Source organism: Emys orbicularis, chromosome 7, assembly GCF_028017835.1.
Source record: "Emys orbicularis isolate rEmyOrb1 chromosome 7, rEmyOrb1.hap1, whole genome shotgun sequence".
NCBI classification, from domain to species: domain Eukaryota; kingdom Metazoa; phylum Chordata; order Testudines; family Emydidae; genus Emys; species Emys orbicularis.
Window position 1 is genome coordinate 44,287,129 of NC_088689.1, and position 17,895 is coordinate 44,305,023.

The 17,895-nt window shown below is 40.8% G+C and overlaps 1 protein-coding gene across 1 annotated transcript in view; it reads right to left on the bottom strand.

Annotated features, from left to right (window-relative positions):
* Nucleotides 1-9,521: 9,521 nt before the first annotated feature.
* Nucleotides 9,522-17,895, bottom strand: part of COL13A1 (collagen type XIII alpha 1 chain) — a 159,284-nt gene continuing 150,910 nt past the window's right edge. The window contains exons 42-43 of the mRNA XM_065408179.1: nucleotides 12,486-12,524; nucleotides 9,522-9,690 (exon numbers count right to left, since the gene is read on the bottom strand). Of these exons, the coding sequence (XP_065264251.1) occupies nucleotides 9,592-9,690; nucleotides 12,486-12,524 (138 nt within the window). The 3' untranslated portion in view covers nucleotides 9,522-9,591. The remainder of the gene's footprint in view (nucleotides 9,691-12,485; nucleotides 12,525-17,895) is intronic.

Sequence of the window (17,895 nt, forward strand, 5' to 3'; positions counted from 1 at the left end):
AATGACATAAATTAAAAAATACAATGATCTGTGGTGAAAGTACTTTTCAAATGACATTTTAAATGATTCTAAGCAAGTCTGTTTCACAAAGAACCAAATTTGTACAATTATTTAATTGTGACCAACAACAATAAAAATCATAAACTAGTTGTAAAACTAAACTGGTCTTTGTTTTCTAGTATTTTAAACACTAAATAAAAAAAAACCTATAAAAACTGTACCATCTTTATTGATGTTTTGGTTTGATACTTTCATCAGATCAAAATATCTGATTATAGAGAGGTAAAGGTTGGAAAACAATGTAGCAGAAAGGATAAGGTAATAAGGGGGGGGAAATAAAACAATGAACACGATGCTGCAAGAAAAGATGATATGAAAGATGAAATGGAAAGAAAGAAGCAAAGAAAGAAAATCATGAGAGACAAACAGAATGAAACAGTAAGGGACATTATAGGAAAATGATTCAGAGAACAAAGAAATAGAAAAGAGACAGAGTCCCCGATCCAGCAAAGCATGTAACCATGTGTTTGACTTTAAACATGTGAGTAGACCCACTGGATTAAAGTTAAGCATCAATTTAAGTACTTTGCTTTATTGGGGCCAGGGAGAACAAAGGGAGAAAACAGGATAATTTTAGAAGGTAACTACCAACATCCTATTGTTTTCAAGTCATAACTGAAAATTTGTTTCTTTTTAATCAGCATTTCAGATATTCCTAATGAGTCTGAGATTCCATAGAACACTAGCAAAAATAACACAGAGAAACTTTCAAGACCACCTTCTTTAAGATAGACCACCTGGTATGAGAGGAGACCACTTTTTGTCATCTGGTCCCTAATATATTCTTGTTTTTATTTTTGAAAATGTAAATACAGTGTTTTAGAGAGACCATTTGTATGAGAGGTCACTGTTACCTGGTCCCCATGGGTGGCCTGTGTGGATATATTTCTTTGCACTGAAAATTAACATGTCAGTAAAAAGCACCAGTTTGCTAATGAACTGGGGAAAAACAGGGCAAAAATGTCCTTAGGAACTTTGGGGTGGGGAGTATTTATAATCCTTATATTCCAAAGTCCCACGGAAAGTACTCCTAAAAGAAATCACAATGAAATAAAAAAGAGCAAATGTATTGCCATAATAATATTAATAACAGAAAGAAAAGTGATATTAACATTATCAAACTATAAATATAACTTTTTTCATTAAAAAACAAAAGGCACACCGCCTGCAGTTCTGGTCGGGTTCTTACACCCCGAAAAGTAAAAACTACAAATAAAAGAAATTAACCCCTTCATTAACCTGAAGATATTTCTCTCCTTTGCTAATACATTTATTGCATAATCTGTGTGACTGATATACTTCTTAAAGAAATTTTGCATCACATATTCTTTACATGAAGATATTTCCTGTCCCCTTCATCCTTGAATTATTTTGGAAGTAGACTTTCTCTGAAAAGGTTCTGTATAAGGATGAGAAGAGGTGGATACTGTATAAGGTCTCATAGTCAATATGACCTATCATCTGTTTAAAACTTTTGCTGCCTGATAAAGGCTCTTCATCAGGGTGGGTTTAATGCACTGGGAGTGCCTAGAGGCAAATTAGGATAATCACAAGTGTGCCTTTCCTGTGGGCATTCCAGTATTCCATACAATTTCCCCTACAATGGCAAACTTCGACAGGTTTGTGTTTTCATTCGTTATTTCAGGGCCTGCTCTCTGTTCAGTACTAATATACTTGGTACATCCCGGTTTATGAAGCTATCCTGATAAATAGCAGTTAGAGTTAGGACCAAAGCGGGAAGCGTCTTCTTCTGCCCTTCAAATTACAAGTAAGTCTTCTGTATTCCCCTTGTTGAAAAAGCACTGAAACGTTGCTTTCAAAATAGCTTGGATCATCTAGTACAGGGGTTCTCAAACTGGGGGTTGAGACCCCTCAAGGGGTCACAAGGTCATTACATGGGGGGGGGTTGCGAGCTGTCAGCCTCCACCTCAAACCCCGCTTGCCTCCAGCATTTATAATGGTGTTAAATATATTAAACAGTGTATTTAATTTATTAAGGGGATTGCATTCAGAGGCTTGCGATGTGAAAGGGGTCGCCAGTAAAAAAGTTGAGACCCACTGATTTAGAAACTTGAGTCTCAGCAACTCCAAAATGCTGTGCTGCCATGTTTGTAAAAATAGTGCCACTAGATCATTGGTTATGGAACACTGAAGTGGGCTTTTTAACACTAATCATGATTCTTAAACCTGTGTAATGGGATCATTAATTTTCCTGGTGAGTTCCCATCCACCACATCTCTCAACTTCAGATCTTAGCAGCCAATCACAAGCTTGTTCATGGAGATAGATGATAACAAAAGGTGCATTTTAGCTGAAAAGCAGTTAGTAAACCACTGATAAAAAACAAATAAACCCCAAAGTAGGCATGGTAGTGCCAGCTGAAGTGAGAGATGCTTGATATGGGTATATATAGAAGTATCTTATTTCTGGGATTTATTCTGATAAAAAATAAATCACATTGGATTTGATTTCTGAAGATAAGCCCTCCTAGCTGAACTACAACATGAATTGCTAACCCATTAGCCAAATCAGCCTGATTTCTCTGGTGATTAAAATAATGTAATGCATTTAGCAAAGCACTTAAGAACATGCTTAACTTTAAGCATATGAGTAATCCCATTGACTTTAATTGGACTACTCATATGTAAGTGCTTTACTGAATTGGGGCATTAGTGCACTCAATGCAATAGTTGTACTTATTTTATAAATTGTAGCTGCATTGTTTTATTGCAGGAACTCTATAGTAGAGATACTCAATACAAATATATATGATTAGAGTTTCTTTCACTCTCAGTAATAGGAATAAAATAGGGGATGCCGTATTTGTGTGTTACGTGTTGTGAGGCAGCTGAGGTTCCGGTGTTGTACACTCAGAATTTCATATGAAGGGGGAAATGTACTATGTGACATTTAACTCCTTGCCTAATCTTTTCTTCCCTTTAGTAAATCTGTGTAAAACCCCTTAATATCTTGTAACTGTTAGAAATTACACCACTATGATCCTTCCTTTCAATCTTGGAATACTTCTGTTGAAATGTACCCACAGAAAAGTTTACTTAAGCACTTTATCAAGACACCAGAAACATTTCTGGAGATCTAAAGTCATCATTAACATTATTTTGTTCTGGTGTGTAGTGCCAACTAATACTTCCAATTTGAATCATGAAAGACTGAAACTGAATGGAACTCCAGTATCCAAAGCAACTGCTTAATGAAAACAGACTTTCATCAAACAGCAGAATTTTAGTCTATTATGCCAGGATATAATGTGACTGTACAAACTGGATAGAAGTTTTGTTTGTGTGTGTGCAAAAGATTCATTCATGTATAGCTTGTGGGGAGAATAAAAGGTTATGAAAGGATTAAAGATGGAATCATCAAAGGGAATAGACGGAAGTTTGTCATCTTGTAACCAGGAAAGGTAGCAAAGCTTTTACCATGTCCTCTTGGAGCTGCTCTCCAAAATGAATATACAAGTTTTTCTTTAAAGAGATGATTGTTCGAGAGAGAGTTTCCTTCTTGTACTGAGAGAGTCCCACAGAATTATTGTCTGTATCTATGTTACACTTACTTTACATATTGGCTGCTGGAAAACAAACCTAATTCTTCATGCGAAGAGTCTGATGACAAAAATAGAATTTGGGAAAATGACCAAAAAAAATAATAATGTAATTTTCTAGCTCTGCTGCTGGCCTCTGGAAGGAGGGGACAAAAAAACAAAGCAAAAACTGTTGGTATGCCCATCTCCAGTAGCCACACCACGCATGTTGGTCAAGGACAATATTCTGGTGTGCGTGACTGAAGAATTCCTTCAAACTCCTGGACGGTAATTTGCAAACATCTTCAGAAAATCTTCAGGAAGGATGTTCTTCTCCTTTCATTGTTGCAGTCATCCCCCAAGCTTGTCTCACTTTTTGGCTATCAACCAAGGAGTTTGACCCTTAAAGTGGTAGACAAATGATTTAATATGAAAATGGCCTATCAAAGGTAATGCCTAATACTAGCACTGCTTTTTATTGCTCTAGGTTTTAGTAGAAATAGACCAAAATCTGAACCTGGAATCCAAACCTTCAGATTTCAAGGTGGTTCAAATTTGATTCCACTGATGACAAAATGCCTCTATGATCTGAGTTCTAGTTCTAATCCAAAACTGTAAGGGTCTGGAATCTTGTGAGAATAGCTATTCAACCAAAATTTTAGACTAAGATGGTGGAAATATCATGTACTTGATATCTCATGCAGCACTAATAAAGCAGGACTAGATCATGGCTGGCCCTGTGTTGGTGCACAAGGAGGGGAAAGAGGGCACAGGGAGCGGACCACAATACCAGTTTCTGCAATTCCTGAATGCAAAGGCAGCAGGAGTGTTAGTGCTGCCAGCAATGTGAAGTACTCTGAATGGAGTTAGGCCATGCTCTGTGCCCTTCCATCAGCTGCTAGCCACCCAAGAGGAAGGAGGCCTAGGAACTGAGAGAAGGCATGTTCAGGAACTTCCAGTAGTGAAGTGTGGCCCTTTGAATCTTCCCCTCATCACCAGCATAGCTTTATTTTGTGAAGCCACAATAGAATTTTTAAGTATCAGAGGGGTAGCCGTGTTAGTCTGAATCTGTAAAAAGCAACAGAGGGTCCTGTGGCACCTTTAAGACTAACAGAAGTATTGGGAGCATATAGAATTTTTAAGTATCTGTTGACTGGCCAAAATTTTTCTAGGGTAACCAAAGGAGCAAATTCAGTATTTTTCCCTTCGCAGAAGTCAATTCCCCTTTTTACTTTGTGAATTGCCTGCTATCTAGGTATCATTGCCTCCTCCTCTTGAAAAGAACACTCACTTCTCGCACTCTCAGATTTGTGTATACCTTGTAACACTCTTCTACTTTGCTTCTTTGTTGTTAACTCTGTCAGACTCTCAGGGACAGATTTTCAAAGGTGTTATGGTTCCTTAAAGAACCTAAGCGAGTTAGGTGCCAAACTCCCTTAAAATTAGTATTTAGTATTTAAGAGCCAAGTTTTCTTTTAAACTGAAGTCTACAGATCCCCTTTGCCTTGAAGTATTTGCTATTTTTCAGGTAAGGATAAAAATAAAACTAATTTGTAAAGTCGGTGGAATCTACTCAGAGCAAAACCAGGCCCGGTCTACACTACAGAATTACTTTGGTATAAATACATTGCTCAGGGGAGTGAAAAATCCCCATCCCGAGCAACGTAGTTATACCAACCTAAGCACCAATGTAGACAGCGTTGTGTCACCAGGAGAGCTTCTCCTGTTGGCGTAGAGTGTCTTCACTAAAGCACTACAGCGGTGCAGTTGCATTGGTGCAGCTGCACCAAAGAAGCATTTTAAGTGTAGACCTGCCCTCAGTCTTGAAAAATACATGCTTTTAGATTTAAAATGCTTGGGCCTGAACTTAAGCTTTCAGAAGGTGATTATGTGTTGCAGGAGAAATGTTGTGGGGAAGAAGGAACACTGGACTATACCAGGGAGTAGAGGACTGAACTAAGGAGTTCCTGATACGGAGGAGGAGCATACCAAGTTAATTTCCAACTGGGCAGGGAAGGAAGGTTAAAGGTGGTGCAGATCAGTAGAAAAAACAGAAACCCCAAACCGCTCTCTGCATAGGGCTAGAGGCGTTACTAGGAAACACAATCTTTTTAATTTATTTTTTATTTAGGGGGAGACTAATTGTTACTATTGGAAAATAATTATTTTGGGGGACCCCTTCAGTGCATGGGACCTGGATGTGCTGATCTCTTTGATATTTTACCCCATCACTGCCACTGAAGATGGGTGCAGGTCAAACTGCAACACAAAAACTGCAGTGACAGTTTTAAAATGTGCAGTGACTTCTTTAGGAAACCACAGAGGGAATGTTAAACAAACCCCTGAAAGGCCTAAGATCTGATATCCAGACTCAGTAATTCACAGCCTAGTGATATCTTGGAAATTATTTAGAGAACAGGCCAACCCAAAGCTCTGAATGGAATTGTTCGAAGTAAAGCTGAACAAAGAAGTGGGGAGAGGAGCATGAGCTGACAGTTGCTGGGTGTGTGTACTTGCACATTGCTGACTAAAAGGAAGTGGGTTCTAGCTGCAGCAATTGGTCTTTGATTCGCCTTTCATTTACACTGGTGTAAAGCAGTAACAACTCTGCTGAAGCCACTGGAGTTACACTGGTGCAATAAAGGAGTAAGTGACAGGAACATCAAGCCCATGTTGTCTAGTGCTCCCAAAACCTCTCTCTTTTTTCTGTAGGGTTGCCAGGTGTCCAGTTTTCGACCAGAACACCCAGTCAAAAAGGGACCCTGGCGGCTTCGGTCAGCACTGCTGATCAGGCCGTTAAAAGTCCGGTCGGTGGCGCAGCGGGGCTAAGGCAGGCTCCCTGCCTGCCATGGCTCTGCACGGCTCCCAGAAGCAGCAGCATGTTCCCCCTCCGGCTCCTACACATGGGGCAGCCAGGGGGCTCCGCACGCTGTTCCCGCCCCAAACCCCAGCTCTGCAGCTCCTATTGGTGGGGAACTACGGCCAATAGGAGCTGAAGGGGTGGTGCCTGAGGATGGGGCAGCACGCAGAGCCGCCTGTCCGTACCTCCGCATAGGAGCCGGAGGGGGGACATGCTGCTGCTTCCGGGAGCTTCTTGAGGTAAGCGCCGCTTGGAGCCTGCACCCCTGACCTCCTGCCCCAGCCCTGATCCCCCTCCCACCCTCCAAACTCCTCGATCCCAGCCCGGAGCACCCTCCTGCAACCCAAATCTCTCATTCCCAGCCCCGCCCCAGAGCCTGCACCCCCAGCCAGAGCCCTCACACCCCCCGTACCTCAACTCCTGCTCCAGCCCAGAGGCCCCTTCCGCACTCTGAACCCTTCAGTCCCAGCCTGGAGCCCCCTTCTGCATCCCAAATCCCTCATTCCTGGCCCCACACCAGAGCCTGCACCCCCAGCCGGAGCCCTCACCCCCTTCCACACCCCAACCCCCTGCCTCAGCATGGAGCCCCCTCCTGCACCTCAACCCCTGAGCCAGCCCGGTGAAAATGACCTAGTGAATGAGGGTGGGGAGAGCGAGCGACAGGGAGAGAGGGGATGGAGTGAATGGGGGGCTGGGCCTTGGAGAAGGGGTAGGGTGGGGGTGGGGCCTCGGAGGAGTGGCAGGGCAGGGCAAGGGTGTTTTGGTTTTGTGCGAGTAGAAAGTTGGCAACCCTATTTTACTGTCATGATTTAGCGACTTCCAAGAGCTCTGGCAATTTCATTTCAAGGTCCCTGATGCCTCAGACAATGGTTCCTTCCCCATAAATTTATCAGCTGAAAAACAGCCTGAGAAATAATAAACAAATATCATACTCCTCTGAGCGCATGAATTAACTTTCAGTTGCCATGTAAAACAATGTTACCGTTGTAAGTTTTGTTTTCTTTTAGATAAAAAAAAAATCTTGCCGTGACAAATTCATGCCATGCAACGAAGAAGAACACATTCAGAAAACAGGAAAGGGGCAGACAAAAAGCAGACAGTTGTGAATTTGCTTAGGAGTTTGTCAATGCCAGCTGTTTAAGTACAGCCACCATTTTTAGAAAGGGTTGGACTGATTCATCTTGGTTGTTTCTTGGTACAAGGTTAGCAAAGGAATTCCTCTCTAACGCCGTAACAACCCTACAAGGACTCAGTAACAGGGTTACTATTAGGACAGGGTTTTATTTTGACTTTTGTACTGGCTGACTTTTTTGTGTCTGATCCAATTATAAGACTAGAATTGGGTAGTATCAGTTCGTGTTCAGATAACTGCTGCCCGTGCCAGCCACACTCCACACTCCACAACCTTGTAACAGGTAGCTGGATTTGATATCAATGTTTTTATGAAAAAATAGTGCTATACAGTTGTTAGTTCTCATGCTATATCGTTTCAAACAAAGTGTCTTAACCCAGGGCAATGGCAGTTCTGTTTATATTGTAGCAACAAAGAGGAATCTGTTGGCTAAGATAACAAATTGGGAGTCCTCTGGATATGATACATACTGTATACCGGGGCTTTTTTAACTTACAGTTTCTCAAACCAGGTGTTCACCCTCCTTATACTGCATAGATAAGGGATTCTTTTTATGTAAGACTGATACATACAGTACTGCAGGTACTTTGGAGGGAATATATAGCAAAATTGTGAGAGACCTGCAGTATTGCATTAAGCAGCTTGATTTCAGTGCCTCTGTTTAGTTCAATTGATGGAGTACACTTTGTTCATCTCCACTGTGATTTTTTTGACACTATTAGCTTCCCTTCTATCCCCCAATTGCAAACTTTATTCCTAGTGTTTCACTTTTCAGACCTGGGCTACAAAAGGTGCACAAGTTTTAGGAATTACACATCATCCCTTTCTTTCCAATACATAACACACACAGTGGGCAAAATTCAACCAAGGCATAAATGGATTTTTCAGTGGGAACTGCACTTATGTCATGACTGAATTTGGTCCGTTGTGTACAATGTGAAATGCACAAGCACGAATGGAGTTTCTGTGTTATTAGAATCACAGTTTGGCTTGTGCATAATTATATCAAATTGAGGTTTATGATTTAGCAATCTCTTTCAAGTGGTCTTTATATATGGAGGTCAGTTGCTACACTAGTGTGGCACCCATTGTGTTCTTTTACTGCTTCTGTAACATACACTGTGATGTTCTCTTTAACCTACTAACATAGTTTTATCTGAGTGGGCACCTTGGAATTGAGACATTAATATAGGTAAGCCAAGAAGAGTATTTAAGATGTTCATATGCAAATTATGATTATTTTCTTCTGCAAATGTGCATGTAACCCTATGATTGACACTAAATGTCCGGTGGCACCTTAAAGACTAACAGATTTATTTGGGCATAAGCTTTCGTGGGTAAAAAACCTCACTTCTTCAGATGCATCTGAAGAAGTGAGGTTTTTTACCCACGAAAGCTTATGCCCAAATAAATCTGTTAGTCTTTAAGGTGCCACCGGACTCCTTGTTGTTTTTGTGGATACAGACTAACACAGCTACCCCCTGATACTTGACACTAAATGTGTATTCGTACGTACAGTAAGTATTCACTTAGGTCTCTATTCATCAAGGCATTCAAGCGGCTACTTAATGTTAAGAATGTGCATAGTCCCATTGACTTTAAGGGGACTATTTGTGCTTAAAATTAGACAGGTGCTTGAGTACCTTGCTGAACTGGTGCCATAATCACAAATGCTGGTGGCTAACTGGTAATGTGAGACATACCATCTTAACTAGTTACAAGAGTTTAAGACAGATTCTGTATGTTTGTACATGTTTTGCTGCCTAAACGTCCTCACTGATGAATGGGCACCTTTGTTAAAATAGCACCAGTAGTGTCCTCTAGTGGTGGTTTGGTTGCACTAGGATATGGCAAACTGAGTAAGAAAGCCCTTATGCTCTAAATTGATGTAATAAATAGAAGATAGAAGTCCCTCATTTTAATAGCACTGCTGGCTGCCCCAGGCTTTCCCCAGCAACACCATAGTTTATTCACAAAAAGATAACATTGTCATATTTCATTTTAATAATAAAATCCATAACACTTCAAATATTCTTTAATTCTCCCGATTTGGCAAGGGAAATGACCTTCAGATCTATATAGGGCAGTTCCTTTTGGCACCTGAATGCAATAATTTATTAAGTTCCAATACTTATCAAGTGTGCACAAATATCATGCAAATATTACAGCTGGACTCCACAACAATATAAGCATAATATAGACACAGAATTATATAAAGGATTGACAAACAGAAAAAGGGCAATTTAGTATTTTCTGTACAAAATATATGCAGCTTTTGATAATTTGTAAAATGTATAACTTCTTGGCATTTCAGAAAAGAACACTGTATAAAAATAAATATTCTATGTACAAAACACACACAGGCCAGTCCATGGTTAGAATCATCACTGCAAAAGAAAACATAAACCTGTGTTAGTTTCACAATTCAAACAGCTGCAAGGATTTCTTAATGGAGGGAAACACAGCTGGGGGGGACCTTGTTATCTGAGCATGCTCCAGAACACACAACAGTTGAGGAAGCAATCAAGAACCTCAGGAATGACCATTTTCATTTGTCTGGTTGGGAAGGAGGGGGTACAATGTTGGATGACTCTCCACCCTGCTCATCCCCACCATACCTATTGAAATTGCTGTTTGTGGAGCTGCTTTCTGCACTAATGTAAACAACAGGTAATACTAATAATAATGACCCAGAACCTGAAGAGTGGCACTGATGGATGCATAAGCCTGAAATGGCTATAGGGCATCAAGAACTCCTATGCAGCTGAACTGCAGAAAATGAAGGGAAAAGAAGGGACCTGAATAGGTTTCTATGCTGTCTTTCTTTAAAGAAAACATGTTATTACAAGTTTTGTGTAAGTGCATGTGTGTGAGTCGATCATTGATTGGAATCTTCAGGTCAGGGGGCCCCTATATTTCCATCTGATATTTCCATTTCAAAGATGTAAATTTCTTCTTGCATAGCTGTCAGCCTGCTTGGGGGAGAGGGGGTCATACCTATTCCTCTTGGACATCAGATGCATTGCATGGTCTCAGTGCCTCCTTTGATGTCCTCCTCAAGGACTTGGTTGGGGGGAGTATCCCTGGGATGGAGTAGGTTTTGGGCAGCCTTGTAAGGGCTCTGAGTTGCCTCAGGTAGTGTGTCCTTTCAGAATTAGCACAAACTGTCATGACTGCAAAGCTCAGGCAGACCATAGAGTTTGAGTGTTTCCATCCTGGATACACTCGGGCCAGGATTTGGCATAGTAATTCTATTTTTCACTTAAACAGCAACCTTTATCCAAAGATCTCAAAGCACTTTACAAATCAGTTAATTAATTGATCTTCAAAGTGCCCTGTGAGGTAGATAATACACCCCTTTTTTTCATGAACACACTGCAGTTAAGACCTAAATGATCAGAAAAAGACTTCTAGTTTAGAGTCCTTCAATTGTGGAATGTCTTAATTTAGAAACTAAGGGCCTAAAGTTTAGTGGTGCCGAACACCTACAATTGCAAGTGAAATGCATGAGAGTTGCAGGTGCTCAGCAGCACTGAAAAATCAGGCCTGAGATGTCTAAAGTTGGGCACCCAAAGTTAGAGGCAGGTTTTGAAAATTAGGTCCCATGTGACTTGTCGAAGGCTACAGAGTATTTCAGTTGAACATAGATTCCAAGGCTAGAAGGGACATTGTGATCATCTGGTCTGACCTCCTGTATAGCACAGGCCATAGAACTTCCCCAACATAATTCCTAGAGCAGATCCTTGAGAAAAACATCCAATCGTGATTTAAAAAGTTTCAGTGATGGAGAATCCATCACACCCCCTGGTAAATTGTACCAATGTTTAATTACTCTCACCGTTTAAAATGTATGCCTTGTTTCCAGTCTGAATTTGTCTAGCTTCAACTTCCAGCCACTGAATCATGTTATACCTTATACAGCCAGGACTAAAACCTGGAATTCCCAGTCAATATTATAAACAGCATTAGAGCTGATCACAGCACTAGAGCTTGAATTATCATTATATCTTTAGATTGGAATTTCCAAAGGGGACTAAGGGAGTTAAGTGCCCAATTCCTACTGAAAGTCAATGGGAGTTATATGCCTGACTCCTTTAGGCTCTGTGAAAATCCCAGCTGTACTGTTCCCTTCAGAGCTTTTAAAACCTCCTCAGTTGTAAAACATAAAGTACTGTATGCTAATTATAACCCAGGCAGAAGGTTATTGGAAGGAAATTTGGAGCTTTAGTTTATTTGTCTTGTTTTTTATCTTAGCATGCTGTATTGGCTGTAATAACAATTTAAAACAACAACCCAACCACATATAAGATATTTCTGTTTCAACTCTTATCTCATTTACACCAGTAACTCCAGATTAACTCAGTTTAAGTCTACTAGATCTGCAGGTGTTTAGAACCTCTGAAAATCAGATCAATTACCTTTATTTGGGTGCCTAAAATGGATTCAGGTGCTTAATATTAGGCACTCCACTTTGAAAATGTTGGCTTTTTATGTGCCTCAGTTTCCCCCAAATGGGGATAACAGTGCTTACCCATCTTTGCAAAGTACTTTGAGATCTATGGGTAAAAGGATTATTTACTAATAATATATTGATATGTAGGAATATAACACAGCTAATGAGTTTTGATTCTGTGCAACTATAAGATATTTTTTAAGCCTGGAATATCCAGGGTTGCCAATAGAATTCCATCATTTTTAACCTATTTTATTTGTGTATTATTGGATAAATCAAATGGACAGTTTTGGTCCTTGCTTGTCATGAGCATTGGCACTGAAAATCCACTGCATGCTTTACACATCTGTTTTGTCATTAGAAAGACTCACAGAAAAGCATCTGCAAAATGCATCAACACCTTTAATTCAGCACAGTCATAGAAGTTCCAAGATTATTTTACCTTATTCCAGCAGCCCTGAACTGGCAAGCCGTCTTCCCCCTACAACAAAGAAGGAAACAAACACAGTTTAGGATCAGGAGACAGAGCCAAACGGAAGGAAGGAAAGGGTTAACTAATATAGCTGCAACAAACATTTTAAGTCTGAGTTGGGCTGAGATGAATGTCCTAATATATATAATTTCTCCCCTTCTGTTTTGGGTGACCCATTTTTCTGGCTGAAAGACCTGGTTAGGGTTCAATCCGAAACCAGAGATTCAAGAGGGAAATTTGTCTGTGTTGTGCAGGGAACACACACAGGCTTCCTGTTGATGGGTATTAGGCTGCAGGGTTATGGATATATGCTCTAGTTCTGCTCAGAAAATGTGTTTGGCCCTGTTTTCCGTGAAGAGGGAAACATAAAAGCTGCAATTCAGGAGTAAAACATATCAGGATGTTGGCAGTGGGAGACATGAACTGGCTGGTTACGTTGTCATGCGTGATTCCATGTCATAATTTGTAGGTGACGTGCCATTCCTGACAACATACAGCAAAGCGGATCACAAACACTGCACTAACATCTGGACTTGCAGGAATGTCTAGAAAATATTTTCATTTCATTTATCTGGGCTGGCTTTAGCATTGAGTGAAGAATGGTCACTTTGTCCACTTGAGCAAAATTCATTGGGAGTTACGTTTTCTTATGTCTTGGCTGTATGGTCCTTATTTCTAAATGTCAAGAAATCCCTTGTGTCAAATCTGCTGAGACATCAGAAATCTCTGTGTTGCACTGCTTGACACTTTTATTCTATTTGTAGATATTCTTCAATAGCAAGAAAGGAGATACAAATAGGGGCACTGGCAAACCCTATACAGCATATAGGGCACAAAGAAAAAGGTGTGGCAGTCGCAGATTTGTTAGAACACCAGTTCAGGATATGATTTGGTACTTTAAACAATTTTGAAGATTCTAGATTGCAAGGTGTTCATAGTGGGGACTGCCTCTTTATCTGTGTTTGGGCATACTAGGGTGGGATGTTTGGGCACTACCATAATATAAATTTTATTAACCATAGTAACAGGACAGATACAGTAACTCCTCACTTAAAGTCGTCCCGGTTAACGTTGTTACGTTGCTGATCAATTAGGGAACATGCTCGTTTAAAGTTTGTGTAATGCTCCCTTCTAACGTCGTTTGGCAGCTGCCTGCTTTGTCCACTGTTTGCAGGAAGTGCTGTCAGGGTGTCCCTCTCCTCCCTGCTCCTGCACCCCGCTTACCCCATCTTCCATAGAGCAGGGGATACACACGACAGGGCTCAGGATGGAGGGAGCTTGCTGGCAGCAGCTGCAGTCTCAGCAAGCTGATCTAATTAACAAGGCAGTGTACTTAAGAGTAGGGTCAGCGTACTTAAAGAGGAAATGCGCATCTCTCTCTCTCACACGGTGTCTCCCCTCCCTCCATTCCTGCTGCTTTGTAGAGTGTGAGAGTTAACCATTGAGGGCTCAGCCAATTGCTAGTTCATCATTTAGCAGTAAGGCATTCCGTGGGAAATATCCCACCCTCTGACTCCTCCACCTCAACCAAGCTTCACAATCATCATGACTGTGTACCAGTATTAAATTGTTTGTTTAAAACTTATACTGTGTGTGTGTGTGTGTGTGTATATATATATATATACACACACACCGGTGAAAAAAATTTCCCTGGAACCTAACCCCCTCATTTACATTAATGCTTATGGGGAAATTGGATTCGCTTAACATCGTTTCGCTTAAAGTCGCATTTTTCAGGAACATAACTACAACGTTAAGTGAGGAGTTACTGTACAGATAATCTTGGCCCAATTGGCCCATTTTTAAAGTGTTTTCACTCCCCACAAAAAGCACAGCGTAGTGTGGGATTGAGGCATTTTCAGTGCTGGTTTGAAATGGATGCAAAGTGTTTTTTCTGGTGCGGCTGGCTAATCCCTTAGTGTTGGGGTGAAGCCCAGAATCAATGCCATCCAGATGGAGGCTCTGAGAATATATTAAAAGAAATTACTGCCTCCATTTTGCTCAATTTCTATAGTGGTGGCATGGGAGAATGGATTATAAAACCGATTTCACCCTGCTTTGAAAGCTTATTTCACTGTCACAATAGGAGCTTAACTGTTTAATAATGAAGCAAAATATTTCATATCTAAATGCAAAAGTTTGTTTTTAATGTTAACTATAACATCTATAAATCTGATTGAAAATTTATTTGGTCTTTGACATCAGGCTCCCTTACTTCTGCTGTCACTTTTCATCAAGATGGCTGCTGCCATGCTCAACCTAATTAAAATCCTAATTATTTTACCAGGTGGTAGTTAGAGCCCTGGACTGAGGAAAATGGGTGCACTTTTCTTTAAAAGGGTTGTTTTCCACTATCTTTCTTTCTTACCTACCCCTAATCCTGGGTACAACCAGGACCAATTCAACCCCTGGGATAACCTAGAGCAGCCTCAGGGGTACTCTTAATTGTGCTGGCTGGCAATAGCTTACTTGGGGCCATTATGTTTGTAGGGATTGCTGGAATGCAGACCGCTCCATCACATTCCTCCTGCCCCAACATGTTCCTACACTGAGAGAGTCTGGGAGGTGGAGTAGGCTTCACACCAGATAAGGATTCCTCTACCATGAAGGAATCTTTAGCTGCCCCTTTAAGACACCTTTACGACCCCTTTGTGGCATCCTGAATAGCTGGCCAAAAAGGCATTTTGCCTCAACAAAATGGATGGGATTAGGCCTGTATTCTCACATGGCCCAAACCTTCAAGACTTTCTTGTGCAGAATTCCTTTTGAAGTTGGCAGGATCCTGCACTAAAGGATTGCAGGATCAGACATCCCTATACAGGTTTAGAGTGTTTTTATTTTGAAAAAGTTTTGTATCCTGTAAACATTTGGATATTAAAAGTAAACAAACAGGGTGACCTTTGCCTTGGTAACTGGTAGATGAATTTTCGTGAACTGTTATAATTAATTCTACTCAGATCAGCACTAACCAGCCTTGTGAAACAGGCAATAGAGGATGGTGGGGAGATATTACTGGGATAATAAACAGGTAAACAGCCTAACCTAACAAGTTAGGCCACTGATAGTTAGACAGTTCAATCAAATCCTTATAGAAGATGCCTACAACTGCTCTAACAGTTCAAGCTATTGGGTCATATACACTCCTGATGTAACTCTACTGCAGTCAGTGAAATTATACAAAGGATGAATTGGACCCATTTTCTTCAATCAAATTAGTTTATTCTTAGCTTCGTAACTATTGTAGGAGACGTCTCCACAGCTTACCATCTCATTTTTAAAAAAGAAAAGAAAAAACAAAGAGAAGAAAATGAACAAGGTTATAATGAGAGAGAAACTAGTTAACTGAAGTACATGGATAAGCAACTTTGATGGATCAAATATCACTGGGTGATGACAGAAAGTCCTTTTCTCTTAATGTAGCCTCCCAGCAATGCTCCCTCCCCCAGGCTGCAGGACTGTGGAAATAAATGATTATGGATCCTTTACTGGGGAAGAAGTGCATTCCCATTGGTAGGCTGGTGGTGGTGGGGAATGAATTGTGTAGTGGATTGCAGGAGGAAATGGAAAGTTAGGTGTGTAAAGGAACAGGAGGCTGGAGAGTTATGGTTTAGGGATCAAAGGAAGAACAGGGTCAGAAGGAAGTGTTTGTTGCAGGCTAGTCTGCAGAGGGAGGGAGGTGGGACATGCTTATTAGTAATGAGTCATTAGATTCCCATATTTCAGAATTGCATTAGTTCAGACTCCATACATTTGTGCAGATCCTGCATGGAAGTAAGTTGTGTCAGCAGAATGCCAGGCAGAAGTAAGTGTTAACAGTTTTGGGTCAACAAACATGCTTATTTAATGTCTCAAACAGGCTTGGATGCCAGAATACTGTATATTGTTGGCATTTTCATTTCACCAGATTTCCTGGCTTGTCTCCCATAACAAAAATAGTCATGAAATAGACATACATTATGCTGCTGCCCTGCAGTGCAATTTGCAGTTGGAAGGAGTAGTGCCAGAGAAGATAAACTAGTCTTCCAGGGTAGTGGAAGAATCCTTTTATTTAGAGATGCTCTCAGAGTGTTTTATACAATTTAGGAATGTTCAGTATAGAAGTGACTAGCAGTTGCAGGAGGTGAACTAGTTGACTGAACAGTTCTTTTGCATTTTTAGCTTCTGTGATCACATGTGTGAATGAGGGCAGAATTTGTTTATTTACCCAGTATTCACAGAATAGGAGTTTCCATTAAAATCTTTACAGTTTGGCCTTTGAAGATGGCTATTATTATAGAAGTATTCAATTATTCACTATGCAAAGAAAATTGAAGTGCAAACTGCAGGGAATACTTGGAGTGACAGTAACGTTAGCTACTTGCAAAGGCAAAATTGTAAAGATTTTAATGGCAACCACTGTATTTATCTACTCAGGAAAAACTCAGTTCAGATGCAGCAAATGTTTCTCATTAAAGTCCACCCCCCCTTTTTTTTTAAACATAATTTTCCATTGGTTTGTCTATGGTCCAATCAATGTGGTTCTGCATGTGTAACACCGAGTAGGACTTGGCACTAACATTCTTGGGGTATTTCTAGCCTGCAACTAAAGGTGTGACTGAAGTATATGTAGCTGTGCTAGCTTTGGTGTAGCTAGCTTGAATAACAGCAGTAAAGCCGAGGCAACACAGGCTAGCTGCTCAAATCCATACCCTGGCTCCTAGGTGGGCTTGTACAACCCATGCTGTCACAGCTGTTCCCAGACTTGTCAAATTAGAAATGGAAACTAGGAGGATCATGAGTTTTAATCCACTGACTGTCTTTTAGTAAATCCTTAGACCTTACAGACTCTCAGTAGCTCTGCTTGAACTAGCAGGATAAAAATAGCAGTGTGGACATTGTGGCACAGGCAGTTGCTTGGGTGGCTTGGACTTAGGTGGCTAGCCTGAGCTGCCACCTGTGTGTCCTCACTGCTATTTTCAGCACACTAGCTCAGTTGGTGCTATTGTAACCTACACACCTCCTGGGTGTGGTGTTCTGTCCCATCTAGTGGCACTGAGACCACTTAGAGAGAGATATTAATGAGTCTGCTTAACAGGCAGTTGGCTTTTAGCTCATGTGGTAGAGGCTCCTGCACTAAACTCCAGAGGTCCCTGGTTCAATCCCGCCTGCTGACAACCGGGGTCTGTTGGCGTTACACTATCATAAGCCTTACCCATGCTCCCAGACATACCCTAAGGAACAGATACTGCATTTGAGCTGAGTTTTTTTTTTTTTTTTTTTTTTTGAGTAAATGAATAAACTGATGCTTTTTAGTGTGATGGCAAGAGCAGCTTTGTCATATTTAGGTTAGATACAGTATTTAGGAAGGGGCATTAAAATGATAATATCCCTTTAAGAGCCA